Source organism: Acinonyx jubatus, chromosome B4 (assembly GCF_027475565.1).
Source record: "Acinonyx jubatus isolate Ajub_Pintada_27869175 chromosome B4, VMU_Ajub_asm_v1.0, whole genome shotgun sequence".
Classification (NCBI taxonomy): domain Eukaryota; kingdom Metazoa; phylum Chordata; class Mammalia; order Carnivora; family Felidae; genus Acinonyx; species Acinonyx jubatus.
The window spans coordinates 76,860,497-76,875,339 of record NC_069387.1 but is presented as its reverse complement, the minus strand read 5'-3'; the positions used below and the strand labels follow the sequence as shown (position 1 = coordinate 76,875,339).

Below are 14,843 nucleotides of genomic sequence, written 5' to 3'. Positions count from 1 at the left end.
AAGAGGACAAAGATCCCACACTGGAGGATGGGTCGATTTGGCTAAGAAGAGAAGGCCAAGGCCAAGGAAAGCACAAGGCATATTAGGTCCACAGCGAACAGACCGGCGCAAGGTTCCAGCCAGAGACAAGGATGGTAAGGGAGACCAGGCCAGATCAGATGCACTGTGATACTCGGCTAAGGGTCTGGGGGTTATCCTGGAGGCCACATACAAGCAGTAGAACCATGAGATACAGAGGGCATGCTCTCCAAAGTTAAACCCAGCAATAGCATGGAGGACAAGTGGGAGACTGGAGGCAGAGACTGGTTAGCCAATTACTTTCACAGTCCTCGTAGTATATGGTAGAGTACAGGATGCAGAGCATACGCTTTGGAGTCTGACAGACCTCAAGCTCAGCACTGAACCTCTCCATGCCCCAGTCCCTTCATCTGCAGAACAGGGATAAGAGCGCTCAGAGAGCAGCTGTACAGAGTAAGTGTACAAGTCCTTAGCGTAACCCTTGAGTATATGGTAAATGGTCAGTAAACCAGATGCCCTTATCACTTCTGCCGTCCCGGTGCGTGACAAGGGTCTAAACTCTTCCTAGTTTTGTGGTTGTTCCAACAAGAAGAAGAAGGAAAGTCAATTTGTGTGTCAACCTCTAAAGGGCAAGCACAGACTCTTCAGTACCCCTCTCACCATTCAGCTTCATCCTGGATATTAGAAATGAATGCTTATTACAATTCAATTTTATCGACCACAAATATAAAATGTGATATACAAATGTACACCAAGACAACACATGATGATCTAGGGCAAGGCAGGTTCACCACAACTGCTTAATAAAAAAAGACATGCTTCAGTTCAGATTCCTCAACTCGAACATTGCAACCACCTAAAAAACTTATCTCCAAAGCACCCATAATCTCCTCTCTCCTCCACTCACTCACTCACTCACAAATATCTAGGAAAAGGTAACTGGCAGTAGACGAAAGCCACATGCAGTCAAAGAATTTTTCACACGCAAGGTCCATCACCAGCATGGCTGGGCACCAGGTCTCAAGTCCCCTCGAACCCATCCTGGCTAGCTAGTTCCCTTCCTGCTTTCCTTCCCCTCACATATCCATTTAAGCCACCACATGCACACATTTTTGCAAACACCACTTATTTACTATCTCACAGATTCTGTAGGTCACAAGTCCAGACACAGCGTGACTGGTGTTGGCCAGGGCTGCCTTCTCATTCAGGGCTGGGACCTCTTTCAAGCTCACTGGTTGTTGGCAAACTCCACTGCCCTGTGGATGGAAGCCTGAAGTCCTTATTTCCCTCCTCGCTGATAGCCAGGGACCACTCTTAGTTCTGGGAGTTGGCCCGCAGTTCCTGGCCACGTGGCCCCCATGGGCAGTTCACACATGGATGTTTACTTTCTTCCAAACCAGCCAGATCACTTCCGACTTCCTCTTCTGCAATCAGCTGAGAAAAGTGCTTCCAAAGGGCCAGCATGGTTAGGTCAGGTCTACCACGACAGTCTCCCTAGTTGAAGATCAACTGATTTGGGACCTTAATTACATCTACAAAATCCTTTCAAAGCAGTGCCTAGATTCATGTTTAATAACTGGAAGGTGGTATATTCCAAAGGCAGGAAATCTTGGGGGGAGGGGGCAGAGGGTGGAGCATGGTAGGCAGAATCACCTTATACAGTATCTTTATTTATCGTCCACGTGACCTGCCAGAAGGTAAGCTTCATGAAGGAAGGCATTTTTATTTCCTTAGTCTACTGTTGTACCTCTAGCACCTATGATAGTGCCTGGCATATGGTAGGTGCTCAATAAGTATGTGTTAAAGGCATCTTCAGATCACTAGAGTAGTACTCTCTCTATATTTATTTAGCTTATTTACAGGCTGTAAATGGGACTTCTGTCTATATTCAATTCTGGTTCAGTGAAACCATTTAGGAATTCTTGGAACTCCACACGATATAATTTTATCTCTGCCACAATTATCTGTATGGCTCTCACGAAATACAGGTCATCCATAGGTTCCATACTCATTAAAATTTATTTGTAACCTCAAAATCAATACTCTCGGCGTTCTCACTGGCATTCACACACATGTGCAGAGTGGTAAAAAACGTGAGTCGTCCGACACACGTGTTCCCGGCTGACGGTGAACAAGGGGACGACGCTCTGTCTTTTTGCTCCAGCTTTCATACGGTAAATATATATGCGTCCTTTTCATAGTATACTCTGTGCCACACTTTTCCCCTTTCTGCCATTTTTTTCTGTTGGTGATTTCACCACTTAAAACGGCCCCCAAGGGTAGTGCTAAGATGCTGTCCAGCGTTCCTAAGTTCAAGACGACGGCGGTGTGCCTTACGGAGACAATATGTGTATCAGATAAGCACTGCTCAGGCTTGCATTGTGGTACTGTTGGCCTCAAGTTCAAGGCTAATGAACCAACACTATATATTGAATAAGATGTCTTTAAACAGAAACACACACATTAGCAAGGTTATGCACTGACTGTCTGATGAAAATGTGGTGACCAGTGGCTCACGGGAACCTAACGCCATCTTTCCCCTAGGAGCAGTAGTTCAGTATTGGCTAATCCGGTGTTCCAGTCAACTTTACACAACATAAGTACCATGAATAAAGACACTGGGCTACATTAGCCTTGTTTTACAGATGAAACCATGAAGTTGAGAGAGACGTGAAATGGTAGCTCACAGCACACTCTATCTGGCACATCATTCAGTTTTATTTTCTCCGGAGCACTCATGACTGAGAACTGTGTTTACTTATTTATTTTCAGTCTCAGCCACTGCTACTGTCATGACAGTTAGGGATTCGGGGATTTTTATCTCTCTTGTTCTCTTGGGATCATCTCCCCAAGCCAAGAACCATTCCACACACATACCCAACCTAATGAATAAAGAAATCTCCCATATGTAATTGTGTAAACATCAGGGGTGATTGATACTTTTAAAGGGAAGAGCAGTTACTTTCATCACACTAAGTTCAAGGTATTCAGCAAGACAAGCGCAGGCTTGGGATGAAGTGGAGAGAGAAGAAAACCGAAAAGAACACCAGAGCTGCCCGAGGAGGCACTGTCTCTGAAACCCAGAGAGCAGGTAAGATGGTCTGGGATGGAAACTTCACAGCTCAACCAAATGCTGGCGGCTCTACCGAGTAAGGGAAAGAGAGATACGCTCCGAAATAGCATTTTTGCTTGGTGTTACATTTATACTTGGCGGAGAAGCCAGCAGGCAGAGAGAACAGGCAAGAGCAGGGATGGTGCCTCTGGAAGCCTAAGCGCAGGTCAAACCAAGTGCATGAGAGAGAAACTGAGGAGAGCGAACCCCAGGAGCAGGCAGGTAGGTAGGTATTTGAACGTGTCCATGAGGCAGTGCCTACAGAGTGGGAGAGGTGTGGGTCACACTGCGGGTCTGAGGGGCTGATTCCGACCAAGGCTTTGGCATTCCCAGGCCGGGCCGAGCTGATGGGCTACCAATGCCAGCAGCACTTCCGGCGTCGGAGGGACCGGCGAGAAAGGGGACTCCAGGATTTGCTTTTTAGAAATACGGAGAGGAAAATGAGATAAGACCCCCTTACATCAACTCCTCCTGTAACAGACCAGTAACACAAGAATTCAAGACAAAGAGGCGGGATTCCAGAATTCATGTTCACCGCTGCTCTGAGCAAAAACTGAACAGTAAACAATAAGGATTTCAAAATTAAAACAAAAGAGCCACTTCAGTATTCTAATTTAACCTTCACAAATAAAGAAGATCTAAAGCACCATGGACTGAGAATTCCATTCCACCTCAACACCCTGTACTCCTGAGTTATTATGAGAACAGACTGCAACACAATTCAACTCATGTTCCAAAATGCAACAAGCAGCTTCAACAGGACATGCCGAAAGCAGCAGCACGTCTCCTCGTTTACTGATTCATATTTTGGTAGCAAGGTTACAATTAGCTCACCGGTGGAGAATAAACCTATTTATAACACAGGAGTCCACCTGAAAGACACAATCATCTAAAAAGGTTTTTAGAGGAAAATGAAGTGCAGCTTCTTCCTGTACTGACTGCAGATTCCCAAGGTCCTTTCGGATGAAGTCCTCAGTCTAACCTTCCTGTGTTCACAGGCACCATTCCAGCCACCTCTCAGCCTCCATGTTCTTATGTAACATTTACATAGTGCCATAAACATACCCAGAGTTGCGTAAGAATTAAAACGTTGCCAAACCAATAAAACCTAAAGCAGGTCGCTCCCTCCAGACTGTCTTTGATTAGCACAGGTACGCTGCCCGGGATACGATGTAAGAGCCTGTCAAAAGACAGAAATTAACTTGAGGAAATCTGAAACGGTCCACAAAAATATGCACGAATCAGAAGAAATCAACCACGCAGTGGCATGTGGTGCCCCTATCAATCCCAAGAGTATGTTATTCTGCTCCGTAAGATAAAAAGTAGCCCAACATTGCTCCTTCACTGAAGTCAGAAACTGTGTCTAAAAATACCTCCCAGCCAACTGGCTATCGGCAAGTTAGTCTCACAAATGTCCCAAGAAGAACTACACACACCATTTCCTTACTTTACAGAGGGAAAACTGAGGCAGTCACGGAAAGGTTAAGCAAGTGACTTGTTCAAGGACAACCTGTAAGGGAGCAAAGTTCTAGGGCTGAGACCTGGCCTCCTCCCTCCATCTGGTTCCAACCTTTAGCCAGCGTAGCCATTTTATTATGTTTTAATCACATCTGTTCCAGGAGCTCTTTTAACAAAAGTAACCAGAGATTCTCTTTTTCTCTACAAGAGTTCGCTCTCACTGTACTTCAAATCCATGTCCCCTCAACAAAATTCTAAGACTTGGCCTGAAATTAGATGAAGTCTGCTCACAGAAATTCAAAATATTCCTATCAGAACCTCAAATGACTCCCTCGTTGCTTGGGTCTTAAGAAACGAATGTCATGTTCTCCCACCACTAACAAATGCAATTGTACATTTTTAAAGACTGTTGTGGAAATTCCAAAAGTAGGCCTTAAAACCTGCTATACCCATCAAGTGGTTGCTGTTTACAACCTGGAACTCATTCTCCTTGTCACTGGCCTTTTACAAAGTCGCAGTTCATGCCCTAACAGAAACACCTATCCCTTTCTGCCCTCATGCCACGTCCAAGTACCAGGCATCAAGGCTCCCTGGCTCTGCCACTCCTCCAGCCCACCTAGGGGAGCACACGGAGGAAATGCAGGGGAGGAAAGCAATCAACTTCTTGTTATCCCACAGCCTCTATTTTCCCAGAACTGACGTTTTACTTTCAGCCTTTTGCAACAGTGGTCTCTGTAGCATGCACTATTGGCAACTAGATGTGTCCCGGAAAAAACTGTAGTGTCTGGCCAAGAAGTTTAAAGGCCTTCGAGAATGTTTGCTGGACACACAACCTAATTTCCAATTTACCAAAAAAAGAAACTAACTCCCTATTATGCCCACCCATCCTCATCCCAACAAACATCCATTTTAGGAAGGTTACAAAAAATGAACTCTGCCCTATTCAGAACCAGTTGGATTACCAATTAAACATTCTTAACTAGGCTCACCACAAGAAAAACCCCACAGATATTACACCAAATCAACAGGGAAATGGCTGTTAAAAAATCTTACATATATTAGGGCCAGGATAAAAAAATTCTATGGACAGAACTGAAAAGATTTACTCAGACACATACAAAATGACAAACCTGAAGGCTGAGCCTCCTTATTTACTATCCTACTAGAGAAATAACATCATGTTACACATTCCCAGAACATGGCCCATAAGAAGGCCCGGCAAACATTATTCACGAAAACCATGATCCTACCACAACCGACGGCCTGTGTTCATACACCTTCACCATGTTTATCAGATCCCACAGCATGTTACCCATACACAGAGCAGCGAGACCCAGGAACACACACGAGGTGCTTAACAGAAGCATTAGCCAGTGAACAAAGACCCCACTGCACAGGCTACACCACTGGGAGCAAATATCAAAGCTGGAGATAATGAACTTGTTTTTGAGACTCCAAAGTAGGATGATGTCTTTTCTTGTTTGTCTGGTTTATTAAAGAAGCCTGAACCCACCTGAGAATCATTATTTTTAGTAGAGAGGAGAGCCACAGTGCACACACTTGATCTCCCATAGCTGGAAGGTTAGGGGCTGCTGAGAAGTCAAAGCACAGGCTTTGTACATCGGGAGCTAATACAATCCTGATCGTCTCTCCCAGATCCATCTGCGGGTCAATAATCACTTCAATATAACTGCCAAATATAACCTTCATCTGCTACCCCGATGCCAAAACACATTTAAGAGGAGTCTCTTAAGTTAAATATTTTAGGGTTTCATCTGCTCTTTTCTGCCCCCAAAGCCTCATAAACAACACACCCAGCCGGGTGTCCCACAGAAAAGGTGCCCACCTCTAGAGTGGGAAGGGTGGGGGTTGGAAGGTAAGGGGCGTGTGAGGGTGGGGGAGTGCGTGGGGGGCAGGGCTGGGAAAAGGGATTGTGTGGGAAGGTAAATAAGTACTGACCAAGGGAGTCGGTCCAGTGGTGGGATCTTTAAATAATCTTGGGGGTTGGAGGTAGGTTCTAGGATTTCACCTGAAAGGCATCCACAAAGTGATTAACTGAATGGGCCCCCTGGGGTGGGGTGGGGGAGGCGAGGCGGAAAGCAAATACACCTAGATGCAGATTAACCGTTCGGGAACTAGGTTTCCTAGGGTTAAAGAGATTCCACAGCCAAGCTACAAAAACGTTTAGGGGCCTGTTGGTCTCGCTTCCTCCCAACAGCTTCCACGGGGCATGTGTATGTGGGGGGTTTTGCCCCACTGAACTCAAAGGGGTTGTGCGCAAGGTAAATGTGACTCCCTTTCCCAGAACATTAGGGAGGAAGGGGAGGGAGTGGAGGGAGGGGAAGAGACACCCCAAGTGCAGGTCCTGAAGGAAAGGTTAGAGACCCCTTCCCCTGTCATCTGAGGTGCGCAAGGGCTCGCACCATCAGGGTACCTCGGAGAAGCAAAGACCCATCGCCCGAGCCCCTCAATCTTGGCGGGAGAAAAGACGCCCCCCCAAGAGCATCTGGTGGGAGGGAAGGAAGACCCCCGCCCCTGGACACGCTGAGAGGCAGAAGCACGGCTCTCCAAATCTTAGGGAAGGGATCCCGCTCTCCCCTCTATGGAACAAGGGGGTGCTGGGAGCGCGACCCCGAGAGCTCCCCGAAACCAGTTCCGTCTGGAAGGGGGCTCGGGTCCCCAGGGGCCCCGCGTGAGCTCGGTCCTGGCAGGGCAGCCACGCCTCGGGGGTCTGGGGACGCCGACCGAGGGTCACCCCGACTCCTCCGCGCCCCCCACCCGGCCATATTGTGCGCGTGGGGAGGGGGCGCGCTGTAGCTAGGGGCCGCGGCGCGAGGCCTCGCCCTCGCCCGGCCTTCTCCATCCCGGCCCCCGCCCCCCGGCCCGGGACTCACCCTGGATCCCCCGGGGCCCGGACCCGCCGCTGCCGGCGAGCAGGAGGAGGACAACGGGGAAAAAGGAGGAGGCTCCGGCCGACTCCGCCATAGTAACCGCCGCCGCCGCCGCCGCCGCCGCCGCAGCCCAGCAGCGCCCAGCGCGCGCGCGCGCGCCCCCGGCGCCTCCCCTCCTCCCTCAGCCCCGCTCCCGCCTCCCTCTCCTCCGCCCGGCGCCGGCACGTGCGCTCCCGGCCAAGCCGGCGCCGCGGCCGCCGCGCGCGCCCCCGAAGGGCGGGGCCGGGTGCGCGCGGGCGCCCGCCTTAAAGGGGAGTGTCCCTGTTAAAGGGGTGGGAGGGGCCCGCGCCTCGGCCACCTCACGGGTGGGTGCGGAGCGCTCCGCGGAGAGGCCCGCGCCTGACACGCGGCCTCCACCCTGGCCTGCGCCCCGCCCAGCGTGCAGTTATCAGCACCGACCCCCTCCCCCGCATCGAATGTTCGGCGAGTCGCGTGCGTGTTCCCGTTCCCTCCATCCCCACTGCCTAGCCTTAAGCCCCCATCGCGTCCCGCGTCCTGCCCGGGTCCTCGCAACCGGCCTCTGGCTGGGTTCCCTGTCCCGCGCGGCCGCCTGCCATCCGCCGGACGCAGGCAACCTGTGTGATCGCAGTCTGGGGGGCCCCTTTGCAGGACAGAGCCAGGTTTTTAACGCTACCGCTCAGTCTTGGTGAGGGTACTTCGGGACGCACTCCCATTCTGCCCGGAAGGTAGAACCCTCACTTGATAGAACCCTTTTGGGTTTGACATTATATATCAAACGCCTTAAAATATCTATACCTGTGGACTGCTATTATTCCTTATCTGGCTTCAAGAAATGATAGAGATGAGGACAAATATGTACGAAAAATGTTAACAGTTGCATGTTTATCATTGTAAAAAGCTGGAAACTTAAGTAGGCAATAATAGAAGACAAATAAATGCTGGCCCATCAATATGATGGAGCATTATTTAGTAACTAAAAAATTACAGAAACGAATAAGGTGAGATATTTGTGAGATAATGTTAAATCAGCAAGCAAAATACCAAACTATTTACAGCATTATTCTAGTTTTGTTGGTAATGTATAACTGTACAGAAAAAAGACTGGAAAGGAATTACCCGATATTATCAGTAAGTATTGCCAGAATATTTTTTTTTTTTACTTTTTCTTGAAACATTTCAATATTTTCTAAATATTTTACAAATATACAAGTGTTGGGGCACCTGGGTGACTTAATTGATTGAGCATCCGACTTCAGCTCAGGCCATCATGATCTCACGGTTTGTGAGTCTGACTTCGGCTCAAGCCGTGATCTCATGGTTTGTGAGTTCGAGCCCTGGCTGGGCTCTGTGCTGACAGCTCAGAGCCTGGAACCTGCTTGGTATTCTCTCTCCCTCTCCCTCTCTCTCTCTGCCCCTCCCCCACTCATGCTCTGTCTCTCTCTTAAAAATAAACAAAAAAATTAAAAAACAAGTGTTACTTACAAATTTAGAAAGAAGTGCTTATAGAAAGCAAACTGAATCGCCCATACCTTTTTGAAAAGAGTTTACTTTCTTTAGCTTGAGAGTTTGAACTCATGAAGAAGGCAGGGTCTTTGGAACCAGACTTCTGGATCTGAATTTTCCTTTTCTAACTAACTGGCATGAACACTCGGGCAAGTTTCTTAATCTAAGTACAGTATGTCATCATGTGAGATCTAGGGGTGGACAGGGTGACTGGAGGTAGGGGGCAGAGTTTCCCAAATGGAATCCTTACCTTTTAAGTTGTCACCAATCTGAAGAATGCCCCTCCTCACCAAAAAAAAAAAAAAAAAAAAAGACTGCAGCCACACCCCCCAGACACAACTGACATGCAAACACACACGTGCAAAGTTACGCAGAGACACTGTCTACAAGTGGGTCAGTGGCTGGATGAGTAAACACCTTATTTTTATACTGCTCTCCCTCACCACCCCAAAATGGGCACACACACCCCAGTCCATCTAACTGGTCTCTCAAACCCTGCTCCACCCATACTTAGGGGACCCAGCTGTGATGTGCACAGCACTGGGTTACTGTGTTAGTTTCCTAAGGCTCCCTTAACAAAGTATCACAAATTGGGGGGCTTAAAATAACAGAAATTTATTCTCTCACAGTTCTGGAGGCTAGAAATCTGAAACCAGGGTGTCAGCAGGCCCATACTCTCTCTCTAAAGCCTCTAGGGAAGAATCCTTCCTTGTCTCTTCTGGCTTCTGGTGGTTCCCAGAATCCTTGGTGTTCCTTGGCTTGTGGAAGCATTATTTCATTCTCTGCCTCCAACTTCACATGGCCATCTTCTCTCTGTGTCTGTATGTCTGTGTCCAAATTTCTCTCTTCCTATAAAGACACCAGTCGTTGGATCAGGGCCAACCCGAATCCAGTATGAGTTCAACTAATTTTAACTTGATTACATCTGCGAAGATCCTGTTTCCAAATACGATCACAGGTTCTGGGTGGACATGAATTGTGTGTGTGTGGGGGGGTCATTATTCAATACAGTTACCTTCACCAAACCCTGCAGTTGAGGAGAGAAAACTAACCCCCCAGGAGCACATTGCTGAGGCCAAGGAGAAGGAACTGTGCTTCCCCTAAACCTTGCTGAGTGCTGCCACTGTGGCTGCAAGACCCAGGAGGAACCAGTAGCTGCTTTTCTCCCAGACAGCATGGTCGGCTAGATACCTGAATATACAGCCTGGAGAACCAGAACCCTGGGGCAATAGCCCAAAAGCCAGCTCCACCATCTCACTTGATAGCATTTGACTTTGGGCAAGATACTTTACCTCCCTAAACCTTGATTCTCTCATCTGGAAAACGGAGCCGATGATAGTTCTATGTCGCAGAGATGTTGCGAGGATATTGCATGCAAAGCACTTAGCATAGCCTCTGACACACAGGAAGGGACGTGAAAAGAATAGCTGTGATGAGGATGAGGATGATTTGACCTTTACTGCAATCCTGTGAAGTGGCTGAGGCATGTCAGTGTGTGTGCAGTTTACAGGTGAGGCAGTTGAGAGCTAGGGAAGGGAAGCACCTTGCCCAAGCTCACATATAATTAAGCGCTGGAGCCACAGCCTACTTACGGGTCCTGTGCTCCTTTGACATCATAGCATCTCATGCTTTCCCAGGAACTGGTCTCCAAGAGCCAGCTGAAGGTGGGGAAATTAGACTGGCAGGGGTGTGGGACGGGTTGGATCGTTCACACCCTATTCCTGAGAATTTGGCACACCCCCTCAAATTAGAGCTTTCCTAGATGATGTGCCTACCTTCCCTTTTAGGTCCTGAGCCGAGCACTAGAGAGCCCAATCTATCGGTGTCCCACTCACAGATCGGCTCTCTGACCGTCCCTGAAAGTTTCAGCAAGGTGTCCGTTTCTGTAAAAAAAAAAAAAAAAAATCTTCTGTGAAGATTTCTCCTTCATCTTAGGACTGGACCCACATCACACTCTTTAAACTCCCTGTCTGCCCTGTCTCTGGACTTTGTCATGGGATTCCCTGGAGCTCCCCAGCCTCCACTGAGTGGACCATCCAGTGTTACAGCTGCCATCTTAGTCACAACGCACCAAGACGTTGTCATCTTAGGGGATTTGGCATAGTTTGCCTTGGTGGATAGCAGGGTCATTAACCTCAAGAAAGTAATGGCTCATCTTCATTCATCCATTCTACAAGCACGCGTGGAGCATCTATGGTATACAAGGTGCAACATGTAAACTTGGAGAAGTCGTGCTCCTTGCCTTCATGGAACTTACAATAATCGAGACAAGCATTTCTAAAAAGGCAACATGTGATATATGCTATAACACACACCAGTAAAGGGGCAGTGGGGGCACTCAGGAGGGTCTGGATGCTTCAACGCTGCAGGGACAAGCTGAGTTGGTGGGAAAGGTTTCACGGAGAGGCCATGCTACAGTTGACTCTTGGAAGATCGATGAGTGTCCCCTAGATAGATAGGAGGCTTGTGGAGGCAAGAGAAAGCAGGAGGTTGTTCCCCGCAGAGGGCGCGGCACAAGCAAGATACTGAAGTAAAACTGCCTGGCATTTAGGGGAACTATGAGCAGCATGGCAGCACACCCAAAGGGTGCAAGGTGAAGGGGGCCGGTGGTGGAGCTGACAGGTAATGTTGAAGAGCTAGACAGATGTGGAAACATACTTTGGAAACATAGTTTTCTTAGCAGGGTTCTAAGCAGATGGGTTGTTGTTTTGTGTGTGTGTGTGTGTGTGTGTGTGTGTGTGTGTTATTATATTTGTGTTTTAGAAAGACCACTTTGCTGAACCAAATGAACTTGAACTTTGTGCTGGTGGTTGGAGGAAGGCAAGGCTCGTAGTAAGGTAAACCAAAAAGGAGACAATTCCAGCAGTCCAGTCAAGATAGGGGGACCTGACTCTAGGCAGCAACACTGGAGATGGGAAAGAAATGTGAGGGCACCGGGTTGGCTCAGTTGGTGGAGCATGCAACTCTTGATCTTTGGGTTGTGAGTTCAAGCCCCGCACTGGGTGTAGAGATTACTTAAAAATAAAATCTTTTTTAAAATGTTTATTTATTGGGGCACCTGGGTGGCTCAGTTGGTTAAGCAACCAACTTCGGCTCAGGTCATGATCTCACAGTTTGTGAGTTCAAGCCCCGCTTCGGGCTCTGTGCTGACAGCTCAGAGCCTGGAGCCTACTTCAGATTCTATGTCTCTCCCTCTCTCTACTCCTCCCCTGCTCACATTCTGTGTCTCTCAATAATAAATAAATGTTAAAAAATAAAAAATAAATTAAATGTTTATTTATTTATTTTGGAGAGAGAGAGCACATGCAAGCAGGGGAGGGGCAGAGAGAGAAGGAGAGAGAGAACCCCAAGAAGGCTCCATGCTGTCAGCGCAGACCCAACACAGGGCTAGATCTCATGAATCATGAGATCATGACCTGGACCAAAATCAAGAGTCAGCTGCCTAACCAACTGAGCCACCCAGGCACCTACTTAAAAATAAAATCTTTAAAAAAAAAAAAAAAGAAATATAGGTTCAAGAGATTTGAAAGAGGTGGAAGCTATAAGATTAATTGGATGTGGGAAGTGAGGAAGAGGAAGGAAATGGGGATGGCCCATATGATTCCAGGATAATCTGGCTTGGTTGACTGGATGCTTGGTGGCTCCATTCAGCAGATTAGCAAGAGCAGGTCTGGGAGAAAGATGAGCTCCCCATTGGGTGTACAGAGTTTGAAAGGCCTCCTGTAGGCACCTGAAGCCATGGAGATATGGATTTGGAAGCATATCATAATTGTTCAAATAGCTCAGGGGTGTTGCTGGAAGTACAGCAACACTGGCAGGAAAGAGGAGACAGAGAAAGAACAGTCAGAGAAACAGGAAAAGAACTTGGAAAGAATAGACTCATGGAAACCAAGGCAGGAAAGGGTTTCAAGAGATCAGTGGTTTCTTTTTTTTTTTTTAATTTTTTAATTTATTTTTGAGAGAGAGAGAGACATAGCATAAGTGGGGGAGAGGCAGAGAAAGAGGGAGACACAGAATCAGAAGCAGGCTCGAAGCTCTGAGCTATCAGCACTAGACCCTGATGGAGGGCTTGAACTTGCGAACTGTGAGATCATGACCTGAGCTGAAGTTGGACGCTTAACCAACTGAGTCACCCAGGCACTCTTAGGTCAGTGGTTTCTAATGTTGAGAAGAGGTAAAATAGGATGAGGAACAAAGAACGTCTAAGATTTGATTACTTGAAGCCCATTGGTGATGCTTACCTGAGCAGGTTTGGTGGAACACGGATGGGGTGGAGGCCTAACCTCAGGGGGCTACAGGTGAAGGCGAAGTGAAGGCTTAGAAAGACTGTCATCTGTTCTTTAAAGAACTTGGCTGTGACAGGAGAGGGAGGTTTGGATTTCTTTCAGAATGACTGACCAGTTTCCCTGAGCAAACCTTCTGCTAAAGAAGCAACTCAAAATGCTTAGTAAACTACCAAGAAAGTATAGAATACTTGAGTCAAAAATGAAGGAACAAAAAGAGGGGAAAGTAGAGCAGCAAAGCTGGCTTTCACCTTGAGAGCATTTGCTTACCAGGTGAACTTGAACTTTGGTTTTCAAAGGCAAGCGGATACAGGAAACAGAAGACAAAGCCCAAGTGCCCAAGGTGAGGAGACTAATAAGCAACTATCTGCACAAAGGTGACCCACAATGGGTAATAATATACTAGGTTGAAGGATGAACTAGAAATAATTGACTCCCCCAGGAGATAGGCAAGGAAAATTGTTGGACTTGAACCTTGGCTCTGAGTGAGAATGGGGGAAAATCTTCCCTGAGAATTCTCAACCACAAGCTGGCCTGTGTGATTGAATTTCATTCCAGATTCCCCCTACCTGGGTGATGTGAAAAACTGCACACTATTTGGATTCAAGTAGTCCTGTGCTGGTGGTACCTCCAGATTGTACCTGGAAGAAAGAAGAGCAGATCATCTCTAGAGGAAGCCACCTTCATCTCAAGCTACAACAAATTCTCACAGACAAAATTGCAAGAAATATAAGCTCTGTAGTCAAAAATCCAAAAAGCAACTAAATAGGGCCAAGAGAAAACTAGGAGCTGACTTAGAATTGCATACAATAGTTCCCCCTGTCCACAGGGGATGTGTTCCAAGACCCCCAGTGGATGCCAGAAACTGAAGATAGTACTAAACCCTTTATATACTATGTTTTTTTTCCTATACATATCTATGATAAAGTTTAATTTATAAATTAGACACAGTGAGGCATTAACAACAATAACCAACAATAAGAGAGCAATTTATAAAAATATACTGTGATAAAAGTTATGTAAATGTGGTCTCTCAAAATATCCTATTGTACTGTACTCACCTTTCTCCTTGTGATGATGTGAGATGATAAAATGCCTACAAGATGAGATGAATGAGGTGAATGATGTAGGCTTGTAATGTAGTGTTAGGCTACTACTGACTTTCTGACAATATGTCAGGAGGATTGCTTGCTTCTGAACCATGGCTGACCAAGGGTAACTAAAACTGTGGAAAGGGAAACCATAGATTAGGGGGGCTACTATACTCATAGAAAACATCTTTCAAAAATGAAGGCTAAATAAAAAAATGTATAAATTATATATAATTCATGAGTACTTTATTAACTGTCAGGTATTTGCTAATAGAAGAGAAATAGATTATATAACTTCCAGGTTAAGAGAAGGAAGAAAATAGAATGAGAAAAATAATCAATCCGAAAGGAGGCAAGAAAGGAAAGCAAAAAAATAATTTTAAGGTAGGATGAATAGAAAACATAAACAAAATGGTGAAAATAAATTCAAATATATCCATGATTACAATAAATATGAATGGGCTAA

At 46.8% G+C, this 14,843-nt stretch overlaps 1 protein-coding gene and 1 long non-coding RNA gene across 4 annotated transcripts in view; both read right to left on the bottom strand.

Annotated features, from left to right (window-relative positions):
- Positions 1-7,673, bottom strand: part of ACVR1B (activin A receptor type 1B) — a 34,969-nt gene extending 27,296 nt beyond the window's left edge. Inside the window, exon 1 of one of the 3 annotated variants that reach the window (XM_027036206.2) lies at positions 7,483-7,673. In XM_027036206.2, the coding sequence (XP_026892007.1) occupies positions 7,483-7,573 (91 nt within the window). In that variant the 5' untranslated portion in view covers positions 7,574-7,673. Of the gene's footprint in view, positions 1-6,101; positions 6,251-7,482 lie in introns of those variants that run through there. The other 2 variants (XM_027036204.2, XM_053226275.1) reach the window with 2 other exon arrangements.
- Positions 7,674-8,912: 1,239 nt separating this feature from the next.
- Positions 8,913-13,929, bottom strand: LOC113592960 (uncharacterized). The gene is made up of 3 exons (XR_008288968.1): positions 13,856-13,929; positions 10,779-10,886; positions 8,913-9,852 (listed from the first exon to the last, which is right to left on the bottom strand). It is a non-coding gene; the product is annotated as an uncharacterized LOC113592960 (long non-coding RNA).
- Positions 13,930-14,843: the final 914 nt, after the last annotated feature.